General features: G+C 29.7%; 1 protein-coding gene across 3 annotated transcripts; it reads left to right on the top strand.

Moving 5' to 3' along the window:
• The first annotated feature begins 9,001 nt into the window (after positions 1-9,001).
• On the top strand, positions 9,002-15,223 carry LOC102587397 (homeobox-leucine zipper protein HDG5). 3 transcript variants are annotated; one of them, XM_015311117.1, is made up of 12 exons: positions 9,002-9,024; positions 9,484-9,760; positions 9,845-10,026; positions 10,144-10,261; positions 11,202-11,390; positions 11,591-12,061; positions 12,333-12,434; positions 12,572-12,784; positions 13,141-13,309; positions 13,392-13,660; positions 13,749-13,844; positions 14,147-15,223. In XM_015311117.1, exons 2-12 carry the CDS (start codon positions 9,581-9,583, stop codon positions 14,666-14,668), a joined length of 2,511 nt encoding a protein of 836 aa, XP_015166603.1. In that variant the 5' UTR covers positions 9,002-9,024; positions 9,484-9,580; the 3' UTR covers positions 14,669-15,223. The 3 variants fall into 3 exon arrangements, with proteins under 3 accessions (XP_015166603.1, XP_015166604.1, XP_006352911.1); XM_015311118.1 differs by lacking the exon at positions 9,002-9,024 and adding an exon at positions 9,242-9,395 and having other exon boundaries at positions 9,848-10,026; XM_006352849.2 differs by lacking the exon at positions 9,002-9,024 and adding an exon at positions 9,242-9,395.
• The last annotated feature ends 1,219 nt before the right edge of the window (positions 15,224-16,442 follow it).

The following is a 16,442-nucleotide window of genomic DNA, read 5'->3' as shown; positions in this document are numbered from 1 at the left end:
AAAAAAAAAATTAAATATGCAAAATCTATACAAAAAGTACTATAAATTGTAATTTTTTGCCTATGAATATGATGAAAAAACACATTGTAAAATATTAGTTAAAATTCTTATAGTTTGACTCTAAAAAGGAAATCATAACAATTAAAAGTGCATAGAGAGAGTAATAAATAGGTAATTAAATTTCAAGAAGTTTAAAATAAAATGTTGAAAAAAAGAATTAGATAGACAACATATATTGAAAATTGAAAACATATAAATAATAAATGGGCCCAAATGAGGTCAAACTTTTTGGCTAATAAAGTAGTAGGTAATTAATGGTGTTAAATTGTCCAATAATATAAATTTTAAAGGTACAACCATAAAAGAAGAATGTACAATACTATCAAGCACATATCATCCAACACTTGTAATGTGATAAGAAATAGATATTCCCACTTATTATATATAGTAATAATATAATATTTCGACGAAAAATATTCGATTGCATACAACTATAACTATGCCCCTCGGCGGCACATACAACAATTGTTGTACTTAATACGTTATACGTTCACACGTGAAGTAGTGATGACACATGTAGTTTTTCGTGAATCTATGGGTATCCTCTTTGCTTGGTCAGAGGACGTTTTGATTTAATTACTACTGAGTTTCATAAATATGAAAAATTTGCACTTTGTGAAAAAGATATTAGTACTATATGATCTTATCAAACGAGTAGATCATAATTCATAAATAATATATGCAAATATTTATAGTAATTTATTACATATTTTTATATCTTTTAAAAATAAATATTTGTGAGTGTATATAATTACTAATGTAAACTATGCCTTGTCAAAATCTAAGATTAAATGAGCACACAGTACATGTATAATTGACATGTTTTAATCAATCAAATTTTGTCATGTCAATTTTATTTTGATTGGTCGAAAGGAGTTTGTCTTCACTACAACTCTTTCACTCTACAATGATAAGTAGGGTTTTTATATTTTAGAAAAGGACCCGAAATGATAATAAGAAACAAAAGAGAACTTATGTATCAAAGACTGCTAATTTTCTCTGTATATATAATTTTCCACGAAACCAAAACCGTCCTTATTGACCATTAGTGTATGTATAATAACAAGTATCAAGTGAAAATGAAATTTTCTCCGTCCTTATCATTTCTAGTCCCACACAATCTTGACAAGATGTTATTATAAACCCAAAAGTATTGGATTAATTGATTGATGCTTTTTTTAAAGCAAATTCAAGTTCTTAGATTAGTCTTTATCGATTTTGTATATAAGAATATAATGATTAATATAATTTTGAATTAATTGCAAAACAAAAATACACCTTCCGCAAAACAAAAATACAACTCATCTTCTTTGCATTCATGATTCACCCAACACAAGAAATAAAGCATTCTTTATATAAGTGTAGTAGTTCCTCTATCTAGTATAAATAAATGCCAAGAAAATAGATAGTTATTTGAAGTGTAATGGGGTAATTAGAATATATAATATGGAGAACATGTCATAGTGGAAATATGAGTTACGAAAATAGACACATTATTTTCTTCACTTTATGTCCATTAATTATCATGATTTTAATATTTTAATATTTTAATTTTAATATTTAAATATAAATATCTACCCCATAAAAAATTATGGCTTATGGCAGTAAAGATGGGGAAACTTCAAACAATGGTCATCCAAAATAATTTTGAGAAATTGACATAAATAACAATTAATCAAAATAATAGTTAACAAATGTATATTTTTCATATCGTAATGTATATTATACAAAAATATACATTTTGATCATTTGTGTCCACAAATTATCTGTTGTCCCTGGTCCAAATGGGCTTTTGGGCTGCTCTTTACCATTTTTTATGATTGGGCCACTAGCCCAATTAACAGAGAGCATGTAGATATAGTATTTAGCGGGTGTTTGGATTGACTTAAAAGTTGATCAAACCTACTTTTAAGTCAGTTTTTGACTTCTTGAAGTGCTTGACAAATATAAAATTAACTTGAAATAAGTTAGGAAGTGTTTGAGATGGTTAAAAATAACTTAAAATAAGTTGGAAATGACTTGACATAAGATAAAAACAAAAAATAGGCTTTCCCTTACTTGATATTTTTTTACTTAAAAGTTATTTAAGTTTGGCTTTTTATTTTTAACTTCAAAACTATACTTTTTTTAAGTCAATCCAAACGGACTCTTAGCATTTACATAAGGATGTTGTAGAACAATTACATTTTATAAACTTTATAGTAGCTTTTATTTCACTTTTTTATTATTTGCTTCTTCCATGTTCCGGTTAACATTGCTATAGGATAATATATAATATAATAAGTTGAAAGACAAAATCGTCCATGAAATGTCACGTAATCTTGCAACTTTTTGTGGCCATTATATCTCATGAATTTTAATTAAGGGAAGTGCACATAATAATAATAATACAATACACACATATACATTGTAGTCACGTGTCCTATATGTAACTTTAGCAACAAACCAAATTTATTTGGGTGGTGAAAATTAGAATTTTATTGAATAACTTAAATAGGTGGATTTTAATTTTGAATATGATTTTGTGAGAAAATTGTTTTTTAAAGTTAAAAATAGTCCAAGAAGGTTATTTACAAAAGTTAATGGATATTTTGATAGGTTTTGAGCAAGAACTGCACTTCTATTCAAGCTAGGTACATTTAAACATATTGCATTTTATGCATATAAGTGTATAAAAGTCTATATAAGGTATTTATATACTCATATACACTATTATATTAAAAGTAACTAGTTTACTATGATATTTCTCAGCTTTGTTTATTTTCTTTATGTTTGTATTCAATCTTTGAATATTTGATACATATTTAATGAAATTTAGCAATAAATTTAAATAAAATATGGATGTATTAAACCTAAAAGAAAAAAGTCACTTATTTCAATTTCAAATCTTACTTTTTGAGAAATTTTAAATTGGTGTTTTTAGAGTTAGAAATAGTTCAATTTACAAAATTTAATATTATTTGGATTGGTTTTGAGTAAAAACTGCACTTTTATTCAAGAAAGGTACATTTTATGCGTATGAAAGTGTATATAACATATTTACCCCTGTACACTATTATACAAAAAGTAAGTAGTTGACTGTGATATTTCCTAGTTTTTATCTATTTTCTTTATGTTTATATTGAATCTTTGAATATTTAATACATAGTCAATAAAATTTACCGATAAATTTAGAGAACATATCGATGTATTGAATCTTAAAAGAAAAAAGTGTTATGGCACATGCCCAACACTAAAGTTAGGATATGAATATATCACAAATAGAACCTGAGAATTTATTTCACTATAAAGCATGATATATACATATAATATATATACTTTTGAATTTCTTTGCAAAAAGACATTTGTAGTACAACTATATTATTTCCTTGTTTTGTCTATTAATTTTTGGTCAGAGGGATTTAATTTAATTTATGATACTGTTACCTTCTTGATCATGGAACTGTTTGAATCCAATTTTGTCCATTTCTAAATTATAAATGCTAAGGTATCTTACCACTGGATTTGCTTCCTTGTCATGATTTATGTGTCCCTACAAGCCAGACCACCTACTATTACTAGTGTATATTCAATTGTGAAAACAACTTTTATCATTATCGTGGTGATTGTGAATTGTGATGAAATGAATAAAATCTCTTTTTATATTTAATCAAATATCTTGAGTTGAAGTCTTTGATTGACATGTCCCAAATGTATCTTCTAGCTAGGCCACTACTTGTTATGACCCATTTTTAAAAGTACTTGTATACCAATATAGTCATTGAGAAATTACCTTATCATACAACGTAACGTTGGACTCGACTTTAATGTTTGTTCAATGACTTGGAGTGTGCTTTTCCTGGATCTTATATACACGGGATAAGAATTCAGATTAGTTGGGATGCGATATACCACATTTATAAAAATAAGGTGGAACAGTTTTCATTTAATACTGTCTGCATGAATTATTGTATTGTATTGATGTCCAAAGGATCAATGAGGAGGACCCCCACCTATTCTATACTGTTCAAGCAAATATGCTTATCAGATAGTTTACTTATCAAATTGTTGTTATTTGATGATACATTATTAATGTTAATTTTGTTTTAACTCTGGAAAATTATATATAAAAAACTTGATCAGTTGAGTCCAAATTGACCTCAAAATTACTAAATTTAAGCAATCGAGGTCCTTTTTTTCTTAAACTATTTTTTTACTAAAAAAAACAAAACTGTAGTATGTTCTAAGCAATTATTTGTATGTTTGGTTATTTCACACATCTGAGTAAATTATTGTCTGTAATTTTTAAGTAAAAATTGATAAGTGCGATGTCTTCTTTGACTTTGTCATAGTGGTCTTCTTCTCTGTCTCATTATTCATCGCTTTAATTCCAAACTTAAAATAAAAATATGTGCCACACATTAAAATATTTTTTAAATTTTATGATCTTAAGCATATTATGTAAAAATATTAAAATTAAATATAAAAAGTGACATGCTTTATCCAACAAACTTAAAAAGATCGAAATAAGTGCACATATAAGTTAAAATAAAAAAGTATATTAACAACAACCACATAATGTCTTCATTTTGAAAAACAAAGTAAATAAAACACAAATGATGTTAATATGTTACGTATAATTAACTAACATATGATGTTACTCATAGCCCTATTGAATTTGTCAAAGGGCCATAAAAAATAGAAATAAATTGTAAATAGCGCTATAAACAACTTTTTTTTTAATCTAGTCTATATGTCTAACAAATGCTCTAAGTGTGTTTTATGCCATGGAATTTTCACAATGTATACTATACAACATTAAATTTTAATTTTAACTAATTAATAGTATATGATGATATTGATATATATAGTTATGCTTTAAATGAAATGTCGATTTCTGAAATGAGATCTCTCAATAAAGCCAAAATAATTGGTTATAAAGTTGGAAATAACATAATTGAGGAAGAAAATAGAACAATGAGTATATACATATATGGATAATTGAATTGAGAAAGTAAATAGAAGTACTAATTTGAGAATAATAAATATGTGACCTTACTAAAGGGTACTGGTACTGTATTGTTCAACGTGGGCTTTGAATGCACAAAGCAATGCAAGGGGCCCATTTGATATTGACAAATTTGGACTTATATTGGACTTTTGCTAATTTAAGAGCCCTATTGAATTTGTCAAAGGGCCCAAAAAAATGGAAATAAATTGTAAATAGCGCTATTAACGCCCAAATTTGCAAAAAAAAGAAAAAGAAAAAGAGTGAGATGTTACTTACGAATTCGGCACAAATTAGTAGTTTTATTTTCGAACTATTGACATTTGACAGCCTTAAAAATACTAACTGAATACACCATTGATCTTGCAATAGGAGTGAAATACATCCCTAAATTCTCTTAAGGTTTAGGGGTATTTTCAACATTTCTTTCGGCTTATAATGAAGAGTCGCATACTTCTACAAGAGTTTGAAACCACTTTTTATGTTATGATGTATATCAGAGGTGTATCTAAGTTTAGTTAGTCAAGTATATGAGTGTTTTTAAGACTGTCAATAGTTCGAGGACGAACTAATAATTTGCGCCAAGTTCAGGGATGTTTTCAATACTTCTCTCGTTACAAAATATAGTTGTTTTCATCTTAAATTGTAGTGGATCATAATGGAATACATTGTATCTGAATGTATATAATATCTCTATAGTAAAATAATTTACATTCACACACATAATAATAATAATGAAACATATTGTATCCACTTGTATCTATATAATATCTTTATTTAACTGTATTCACACGAATAATAAATATATTCATGCATGTCTACTACTTCCTTTGTCCCAATTTATGTGACACATTTTGTTTTTTTAAAGTCGAACAATATAAATTTTACCGAAATTTTTCCAACCAAACCACTAGAAATCATTAAGGAAACACGATATAAACTTATAAATGGAACAATTATCCACACAAATCACGAATAAGCACTTGACTGTTTTATTATTAGATTAATATGATTTCAATTAGTTATTTGGGATAAGACATAAGTACTCCTAGACTATGACCGAAATTTCAGAGACACACCTTAATTAAACTAAGGTCCTATTACCTCCCTGAACTCTTTTTTTTTTGTAATTTTGTACACCTTTTGTCTTACGTGGCACTTTCCGTGACTCCACGCAATTGAGGCACATGAGAGATATTTGGATGCCATGTAAGCCAAGAAGGTGTACAAATTTTTTTAAAAAAAGGGTTCAGGAGGGTAATAGGACCTTAGTTTAGTTAAAGTGTGTCTTTGAGATTTCGATCATAATTTAGGGGTACTTCTACCTTTTCCCTAGTTATTTTAGTAGATTCTTGTATTAATTTAGGTACAACTACACAATTGACAACATTTTAGAGCTAGATTCTTCATCTAAACCAAGTGTTGAGCAGTCTATAATTATATATATAAAAAATTAGCTCAATAATATTTAAATTCTTTTAACTAGATGTTATCTTAATGATGTGAAAAATACGAGAGGAAAAAAATAAATATTAAAAAGATATATTTAAGAGAGCAAATTTATCATATCACCCCTATATTTTGCTTGTACTCTTGGCTCGGCTAGGATGAAGGGTATATTTGAATAATAGATTAATGCTGATTTTATATATACAATGTGATTTTCTGATGAAGCAATTTTAGAAACCTCTTTCACTTCTCTAGCTCTATTCATATGACCATCACTATTAGCATTTATAATCATCACCATCAAAGCATCATTATCATGATAACTATCGATGACTACCAACAATTATATTATTATCCATATACATCAATATATATCGCCAATCACCATTATCATCGTCACTATTTTTAACTATTATTGTCATCTACCACAATATAATTATCCGCTAACTACCAATTACTAAGCAATATAACCAACCATGCATCACCGTAAACAACTATGGTCAACCACATCATAATAACTACTGCACACAACCACCGCATCAAGCTACACCACCACTTCATTTGGCACCAACAATCACCATCACCAACCACTATATCATCTTTAAAAAATATTTCATTGATAGATAGATTATTAGGAATAACATTTTATTTGAATATATATATATATATATATATATGTATGTATATACATACATATGTATGTATGTATATATATATATATATATGTATGTATGTATATATATATATGTATGTATGTATTTTATTTTTAATTAAGACAAATTCTATACACTCATATGTTGAATAATAACTTCTCTTATTATCTAATATATTCAAATCGTAATTTAACATCTTAAAATGTGTGTTCATATTCTAATGTCTTAATATTAATACTTAACATAATATTAAAATTAAAATATGCTTTTCAATTTACATCCTTTTCAATTTTATTAAATTTAATACTTTGAAAAATGTGTTAGATGATAAGTAATATTTAATAGCAAGGGTAAAATAGACACAAAAGGTAAATTATCGTTTGATTTTCTGAATTGGACATTGTTGCCTGTTGGATAACTATTATTAGTATAGTGGATAACTATTATTGGGTAGAAGGACTATGGCGGTTGGTAATAAAAATGAAATCCAGAAACTTTTCAACCGAGAAAAAAAAAAGAATTCAAAACATTTAATTTTGATATTAATACAGAATTAACTAAAGATGAGAAAGGAAAGAATAATAATAATACTTTCTCTGTCTTAAAAAGAATATCAGGTTTGCAAAAATCAATATCAATTCACCTTTTCAGTCTGAATTTACCGATTGATTTCTTTGATTAAAAAATAAAAATTAGAGATTGATTTTTTGAATTTTGATGCTTGTTTTATTTTGCTTATAATTTATTTTAGTACTTTTCTTTCTTCAATATTTTTATCATAACTTTTAAATTTTGTATTTCTTTCAAATTTGTTATGAAAAAATATATCGAAACACCAAGTTTCTCTACCTCACAAAAGTAGGCGTAAGATTTGTGTACACCTCACGCTCCTCAACTTGTTGTATGTTATTGTTTTTATCATTTATTTCTTGGATTTTGAAATATAATTCATATAATTATATACCATGATTTCACCAAAGTATAGTTTGTAGTTTGTACTCCCTAATTTTTTTAGAACGAATGAATTTCACTACAAACCATATTAATGTTACTCTATACCTTCAGTTCTTTTTTAGTTGTTATGATTATTATTTTTAAAGTTAAACAGTAAAAATTTTGACTAAATATTTTGCGATGTATTTTCATCATATTCACATGCAAACAGTTACTACAATTAATAGTACTTTTGGTAAAATTTTTGAATATCTAAATTCTTAGTTTAAAAATATCAAATTAATCTAATCTAATTTAATTTTAATTAGTCAAATTGACTTTCGAAAAGCATAACATGACAACTAAAAACGTGGAAGTAACACACAACACACACATATATATAACATATATTTTTAAGGTACTATTTCTCGTGTACTACATTTTATAATGAGATTTAAGCATGTAACAATCAATTAAATTCTGCCTAAGACCTATCGATTAATTTAATCTAAAAATTATGTTGACCAAGATACTCAATTAAATTCTAATTTTTTTTTAAAAAAAAAACTAAAACCATGAAGGTATCACCCACGCGCGCGTATACTGACCGAAGCGTTTCAACTCTGAGAAAAAGGTTTGACTTTTTTTCAGCTGAAACGGTTCTCTATCCAATTAAAACCTGCCACGTGTCGAATTTTCCAGCTGACTCACAGATCAATAGGCGTTGGATCTGTTTCTATCTTTTTTTGAACCCCCCTAGTTAAAGCTCGCATTTAAGTCCCTCACCCCACTCCCCTAACACCCCCTACCTCCCCCCCCCCCTCCTTTTTTTTTTTTTTATTTTAAAATTTTAAAAAATTAAATAAAATTTTACTATACATATAGACTGAAAAGAGAAGAAAACTAGAAAGAGTTTTGGGGAGAAGAAGAAGAAGAAGAAAGGTACTAACAATTTATTATTATTTGTAATATTTTTTTATTTATTTTTTCTTCTTCACTCATACATTTCATTAATTACATAGGAAATTAATTAATTTTTGTGTATTCAATTCTCTCTAACAACATTTTTTGCTTTTAATATTTTTTGGTATTGGGAATTTAATACTTTGGTTTGTGCTTTAATGGGGGATTTTTGAATACTATAGAACTAGCTGACCCCCTCTCTTTTCTTTGTATCTTTTTTCAAGTGTGGAGTCAAATACTTTTGTAATTTAGTAGTCTTCTTGTCTAACTTTATATGTAAAAAAAATAACTCCTTTCTATCTTTGTTTATTTTGTGATCTAATGGATTTTTACTCTCTTTAGCTTCAATGGTGAGTTTAGTAAACTTTTCTTTATATTTCATGTGTGATATATGGTTTTGTTTGTTCTAACTTTTTTTTTTCCTACTTTTTTTGGCAGGTTTGACTTGGGAGAGGAAGACATATAACCTAACCCTAGTCTGAAAAAATTACAAAAAAATTTCTACTTTTTTTTTTGAAAATTCAAAGTGAAAAAGATGTTTGGTGATTGTCAACTATTTTCATCGATGGGGATGGGAGGAAATAATAATAATAATAATAATAATGTTTCTTCCGATACACTCTACTCTTCCTCGATCCAAAACCCTAATTTTAACTTCATGAATATGGGAGGAAATAACTTACCTTTCAACATTTTTCCTCCTAATATCATTCCAGTAAGTTTTTTTTTTTCCTATATTTTAATTTATCCTTAATTTGCATGCATGTTTTTTTTATTTTTTTTTTAAATTTTTCTTTAGAAGGAAGAAAATGGATTATTCAAAAGCAAAGAAGAAATGGATAGTGGTTCAGGAAGTGAACATATTGAAGGAATGTCTGGAAATGAACTCGAACCCGAACAGCAACAACAACAACAACAACAAGCGGGGAAGAAGAAACGTTATCATAGACACACTGTTCGTCAGATCCAAGAAATGGAAGCGTAAGTTAGCAAAAAAAATTTATGTTTGATTTTCAAGATCTTGATTAAGTAATTAATAATTATTGAGACTTTACTTGTGGAATTACACTTCACGTTGTTGTTGATGTGAAATTTTAGGTTATTTAAGGAATGTCCACATCCAGATGACAAGCAAAGGCTTAAACTAAGCCAAGACCTTGGCCTTAAACCACGTCAAGTCAAATTCTGGTTTCAAAATCGAAGAACTCAAATGAAGGTGCGCATGTTAGCATCCCTACCACCCCAACCCTGATTTACATTTTTTTTATTTACACTGTCAGTGTATATATGTTGACGCGGCAAAGAGGAAAACCACACATAAATGTTTTTTTTTTTTTTCATTCCAGCTGTTAAAATTAAATTTTTAATTTTCATGCATGAAAGGGAGGGGGAGGGGGAGGGGGGGATGCACAATTTTCCATAAGTTGTGTATGTGTGTGTTTTATTTACATAGGTTAAATTTTGGCAAAGTCCAAACATCACTAATATTATGAAAGCTGTAGAGAGAGTGACTACATTTACTTTGGGGATTGCTTTCATTTTCAATTGTATGGCCAATGCCTTCCATTAATATGAGCCTGGCCCTAGTTGTTGAGTGTGCAGTCAATCCCCCCTTTTTTCTCTGCAACATTGAGCTTCCATGAGGAGACACTATCTTTAATGCACCCCATTTAGGGTTATGGACATGAAAAATGAGAGAGAGACACTTTTTACTATTCTTTCATTCCGAGTTCTGTTTTTTTTTACTTGTTTAGTATTGATTCGATACAACTCTTAAAGAGTGATAAATTGGATGGTATTGTTACTTAATACATTGGGAAAAGATAAATTATCTCATGGTTTTCAAATTGAACAAGTAAAAATGGACTTTTGTTTTTAATATATATAGCGGACATATAAAAGTGGACGGAGAATGTGTTGTATTTATCTAAGTACTAAATTAGCTATGAATGATGTTAAAATTAGATCTAGAGCAACACATTTTTTTTTGTCAGATTATCTTCTTTTTGTTTCCCGTGCCTCTAGCGAGTTAGAGACAGAGATCGAAAAGGTCAAATATTTGGATTCTTATCTAGACTTTAAAATGTGCCTTTATAAATTAGAGATAAAATTTATCGTAGTACTAATCAATAATTAATTATTGTTTAATGATGTAGGCTCAACAAGACCGATCAGATAATGTGATACTTAGAGCTGAGAATGACAATTTAAAGAATGAGAATTATCGCCTGCAAGCAGCTCTACGCAGTATTATGTGCCCTACTTGTGGAGGTCCTGCCATGCTTGGAGAAATGGGATATGATGAACAACAACTCCGTCTCGAAAATGCCCGTCTCAAAGAAGAGGTAATATCATTTTTCTAGCATACCTTCTGCATTTAAGTTATATACACTGACAGTATTATTAGTTTTTTTTTTTTTTGTGCATTTATAGTGCTTAGCTAGACAAATCGTATACTTTGCCAAGAATTCATAGTCATATGACCTAAAAAAGTCATTACATCATCATACTTGCGTTTCAACGTATTCATTGAATTTATGTACAGTTTGAGCGAGTATGTTGCCTTGTATCTCAATACAATGGCCGCGGACCACCAAATCCACTTCTTCCACCATCATTGGAACTCGATATGTCGATTAATAATTTCTCAAGTAAATTTGAGGACCAGCCAAACTGCGTGGATATGGTTCCTGTTCCATTACTCATGCCTGATCAAAACAACACTCAATTCTCCGGTGGTCCAATGATCTTGGAAGAAGAAAAATCTCTTGCTATGGAACTCGCTCTTTCATCTATGGATGAATTAGTCAAGATGTGCACAAGCTCTGACCCGCTCTGGATTAGGGCTTCTAATGATTCTGGAAAAGAAGTGCTTAATGTTGAAGAATATTCTAGAATGTTCCCATGGCCTGTTGGAGTCAAGCATAATGGCAATGAGCTTAAAATTGAAGCAACTCGTAGCAGCGCTGTTGTTATTATGAATAGCATCACTCTCGTTGATGCCTTCTTGGATACAGTAAGTTATATACACTAACAATATAGAAAATGTTTTACACTTATAGCTAATTTGTTATTATATTACTAATAATACTATCATTTTTTTACACAAATAGCTGGTCGGATTCATTGTTTACTTTCCGAACCAATATGCATAGATTACATTAATTATGCATGGTTATACACATATTCTATATGAAGTATACTTATATTATACATTTGTCAGCTATTTTAAGTTTATGCGGTTAAATGGGCAGTAATTTGGATTAATTTTTTTTATTTTTTTCCAGAATAAATGTATAGAGCTTTTTCCATCTATCATTTCTAGAGCCAAAACAATTCAAGTTGTAACTTCAGGAGTTTCTGGACATGCCAGTGGTTCTCTTCAATTGGTAAGATAAAATAAAACTTTTCATCTTTTGTCATATGTATTTATTAAGGTGACATTCTTTTCTGGACAGACTAAAAAGGAAAGGGTGCCACATAAAATGAGACGGAACTAGTAATTTTTTGTTTGTTTTGTTTTCAGATGTTTATGGAAATGCAAGTTTTGACACCCTTAGTGTCAACAAGAGAATGTTATTTCCTGCGTTATTGCCAACAAAATGTGGAGGAAGGGAGTTGGGCAATTGTTGATTTTCCACTTGATAGTCTTCACAACAATTTCCCACCACCTTTCCCTTATTTCAAGAGAAGACCTTCTGGATGCATCATTCAAGACATGCCCAATGGATACTCAAGGGTAAGTCTTCCTGCTTTGAAACGGATTCAGAATTTGAAATTTATGAGTTATAATTAAATGTTACACAAATTTGTAAGAAGTTTAGCTGATTGAATCCCTAAAACCTAGAAAGTTTGGCATTACTTGAAAAAACAACATAATGCAATTTATACAATTTATCTAGCCGATTAAAATGTTTGAAGAGTTATGCTATTGTGAAGTCTCTCATCCCCTTTCTTTGCGTTCTGTTTAACTATCGTTAGCAATTATTGTCAATATAATCTAGATTTCTAAGTTGTTACAACCATGACTCAAAATGAAATTTATTGAAGTAATTAAAATGAAAAATTGAAGTTAATTTCTTTTAAAAAATTTAGGTTACATGGGTTGAACATGCTGAGGTGGAGGAAAATCCAGTGAATCAAATATTTAATCACTTTGTAACAAGTGGAGTGGCATTTGGAGCACAAAGATGGTTATCAATCTTGCAAAGACAATGTGAAAGGCTTGCTAGTCTTATGGCTAGAAATATATCTGACCTTGGAGGTACTTGATTATCTATATGATCATAAATTGATTATTTCTTCACCTTTTTATTCAAATAAGTTCTTGTTTTTAATTTGTGCAGTGATACCATCTCCAGAAGCGCGAAAGAGCTTGATGAATTTGGCACAAAGGATGATCAAGACATTTTGTATGAACATAAGTACTTGTTGTGGTCAATCATGGACAGCTCTTTCTGATTCTCCTGATGATACTGTTAGAATCACTACTAGAAAAGTTACGGAACCAGGACAACCTAATGGACTAATTCTTAGCGCGGTTTCAACTTCTTGGCTTCCATATAATCATTTCCAGGTCTTTGATCTCTTGAGAGATGAACGTCGAAGAGCTCAGGTAATTATTTTCATTTTTTATAAAGAAAAATGATCGATTTTTCGCCTAAATTGAGTTGATTTGAATTGTACTATGTTTAATGTTGTAGTTGGATGTACTTTCAAATGGGAACTCATTACATGAAGTGGCTCATATTGCAAATGGTTCACATCCAGGGAATTGCATTTCTCTTCTTCGAATTAATGTAAGTCAATGCACTAAATTGAGAAATTATATATGTGCTAAGAATGATCCAATTGAATCTTCTGAAGCTGATATGTAATATCTCAAGGGTTTGGAAGAGACTCATGATTTGTGCTAATCAAATTAATATTAGTGCAAGGCGCGCTCTCTATATCATACTTTATCTCTTCTTGTAATCCTGTTACAAGTTTTTGTTTAATTTTCAAAATCCCCTAGTAATATTTTTTTATCATATGATCATATATTAATTGTCCAAATTTTGTCTAACTACAATTTTTTCTTTCTTTTGACACATTCCTACAGGTGGCTAGTAATTCATCCCAAAGTGTAGAGCTAATGCTACAAGAGAGTTGCACGGATGATTCAGGCAGCCTAGTGGTCTACACCACTGTAGACGTGGACGCGATCCAACTAGCCATGAACGGGGAGGATCCATCGTGCATCCCTCTTCTTCCCTTAGGGTTTGTCATAACACCAATCAATAACGGACAAGCCAATATTAACAACTGTGACAACAACGTCTCAGGTATTGAGGCTAATTCATCTCAATCTTCCGAAAAGAGGCAGAACTTGTCGTCAATTCAAGAGTATTCAGGAGGTTGCCTACTCACTGTTGGATTACAAGTCCTCGCTAGCACGATCCCAAGTGCAAAGCTCAATCTCTCTAGCGTCACTGCTATTAACCATCATTTATGCAACACTGTACAACAAATCAATGCTGCACTTGTTGCTTTTTACCCCGACATAGAGATAACTGCACCATCATCACCACCACCACAACAACCAGAGTCGTCCAAGCAAGTGGACGAAAACTCAAATTCCTAATTACCCAAAACCTCCCTCTAACAAATTTTTTTTTGTAAGGGGAGGTTATGAGTAATTTGTGAAAAATGAGAAGCCAGGGTAAGGGGTAGGACTACTATAGTACTATTTTGGCATAGTAGGGAAGTGGGTCCCCATGCAAATGAAGGTTTTAATAGCCTGTACATTTTGCATGGGTGGACCCCTAGTAAATAAATGACAAGATCAGAAAGTGGTTGTTAGGTAGGTGGGAAAATCCAGTGAAATGATTGTTTATGTGTGTGTGTTTTTTGAATATTTTGTTGTGATTATGATTTTTGGGAAGTCAAGAACGAACCAGGTGACAGGTGAAAATGAAAATCGTTAGTGAATGGTGAGAAAATTACCCCTACAAATTAAAAAAAGACTATGGTTCGGGTATTGACTTCTTTTGTTTTATGTCCCTCTACTCCCTCCTACTAGTGATTAATTTTTTGTGTTGTTGATCGATCAGAAGAATTACAATTTGCAGTTGTTTCTGCAATGGACTCTGATTGTAGTAAGGTTTAATTACTAATTAGTAGTTGTTTTATATCTATATATCCTTTATTTTGGTGGAAATTTGCATACATTCTTGCTATTAGTATTACTAAAATGACTTGTTTTGGTTATAGAGTAGTTTTTTTTTTGCCTTTTGCTTTTCGAGAGTGTTCTTCATAATCAGTTTTATGTTTTTGATTGGTATTTAAAGAATCTTTTCTACTATCTTGACATGAAAAATATGACTCTAAACTTGCATACTCAAAACTGTTTTGAAAACAATGAAGCTTTCTACAATTTGAAATAATTTACTTGAACTTTCCATTTTACTTTTTGAGATGTTTTAATAGCCATACAAATGTGATGACATCTTTAAAATGGTAAATTTTAGAATTTGTTATGACATACATGCATGTTGAACATGATTAAGTTCCAAACCTTTTCATTTCTTTTAATTACTCTATATGTCTAGTCAAATATGTGTTACCAAACTGAAATGGGGAGCGTAATATATATCACAAAAAATGGAATTTAGCTACAAAATTTGTTGTAGTTATGATAATACATCACTAAAACAAAATTTGTAGTTTAGCTACATAATTTACCCATCGCTAGTTTGTGATCTTTCAGTAGTGTATATTGAAATATATTTGTATTTATTGAAAGTGTCAAATTGTAGAATCTAAGCTATATTCTTCAAAATACCAGATGCAGAACTAGAGAGAAAAAAACCTTACATTTCTTTTCAATGAAATCAAAATGATCTGTTTTTGTGTTATCTTCTACATTACAAATGCACTCTTTGTGCACCGACTCATCTGTAACTAACACATGTGTAACACGTGCTCTTGCATAACAAACTATATAACAAACCTCTAACTACCATTAGCAACTTCAAGCAGCAGCTGATTTATTTGAATCTCAATAGAAAGACATAAGTTTGAACTCTCTCAAGTTGAAAGTCAAATTTCAAATTGAACTTTTCTTTTTTCATTTTTGGTCATTCATGGAGGAGTTAATATTTGAGATAGACTAATAAAGTGAGAGAAATCATTTAATTGAGATGATGGATGGAGAAGTACAAATATATATATATTAGTCACATATGTCTTTATATATATTAATTAATTAGTCAAGCTATTTGTACATTTAATACCAAAAATTAAAGTTGGGACCCTTGTCTCTGATCAGTGTAAACACGAGATATATTGTGTGATTACATTTTGGTATTTATAAGCTTTCAAATTTTCATATTAATATGCCTCAAGATAAATATAAT

Source organism: Solanum tuberosum, unplaced genomic scaffold (assembly GCF_000226075.1).
Source record: "Solanum tuberosum cultivar DM 1-3 516 R44 unplaced genomic scaffold, SolTub_3.0 scf00144, whole genome shotgun sequence".
In the NCBI taxonomy this organism is placed as follows: domain Eukaryota; kingdom Viridiplantae; phylum Streptophyta; class Magnoliopsida; order Solanales; family Solanaceae; genus Solanum; species Solanum tuberosum.
This window is presented reverse-complemented; position numbering and strand designations above follow the sequence as displayed.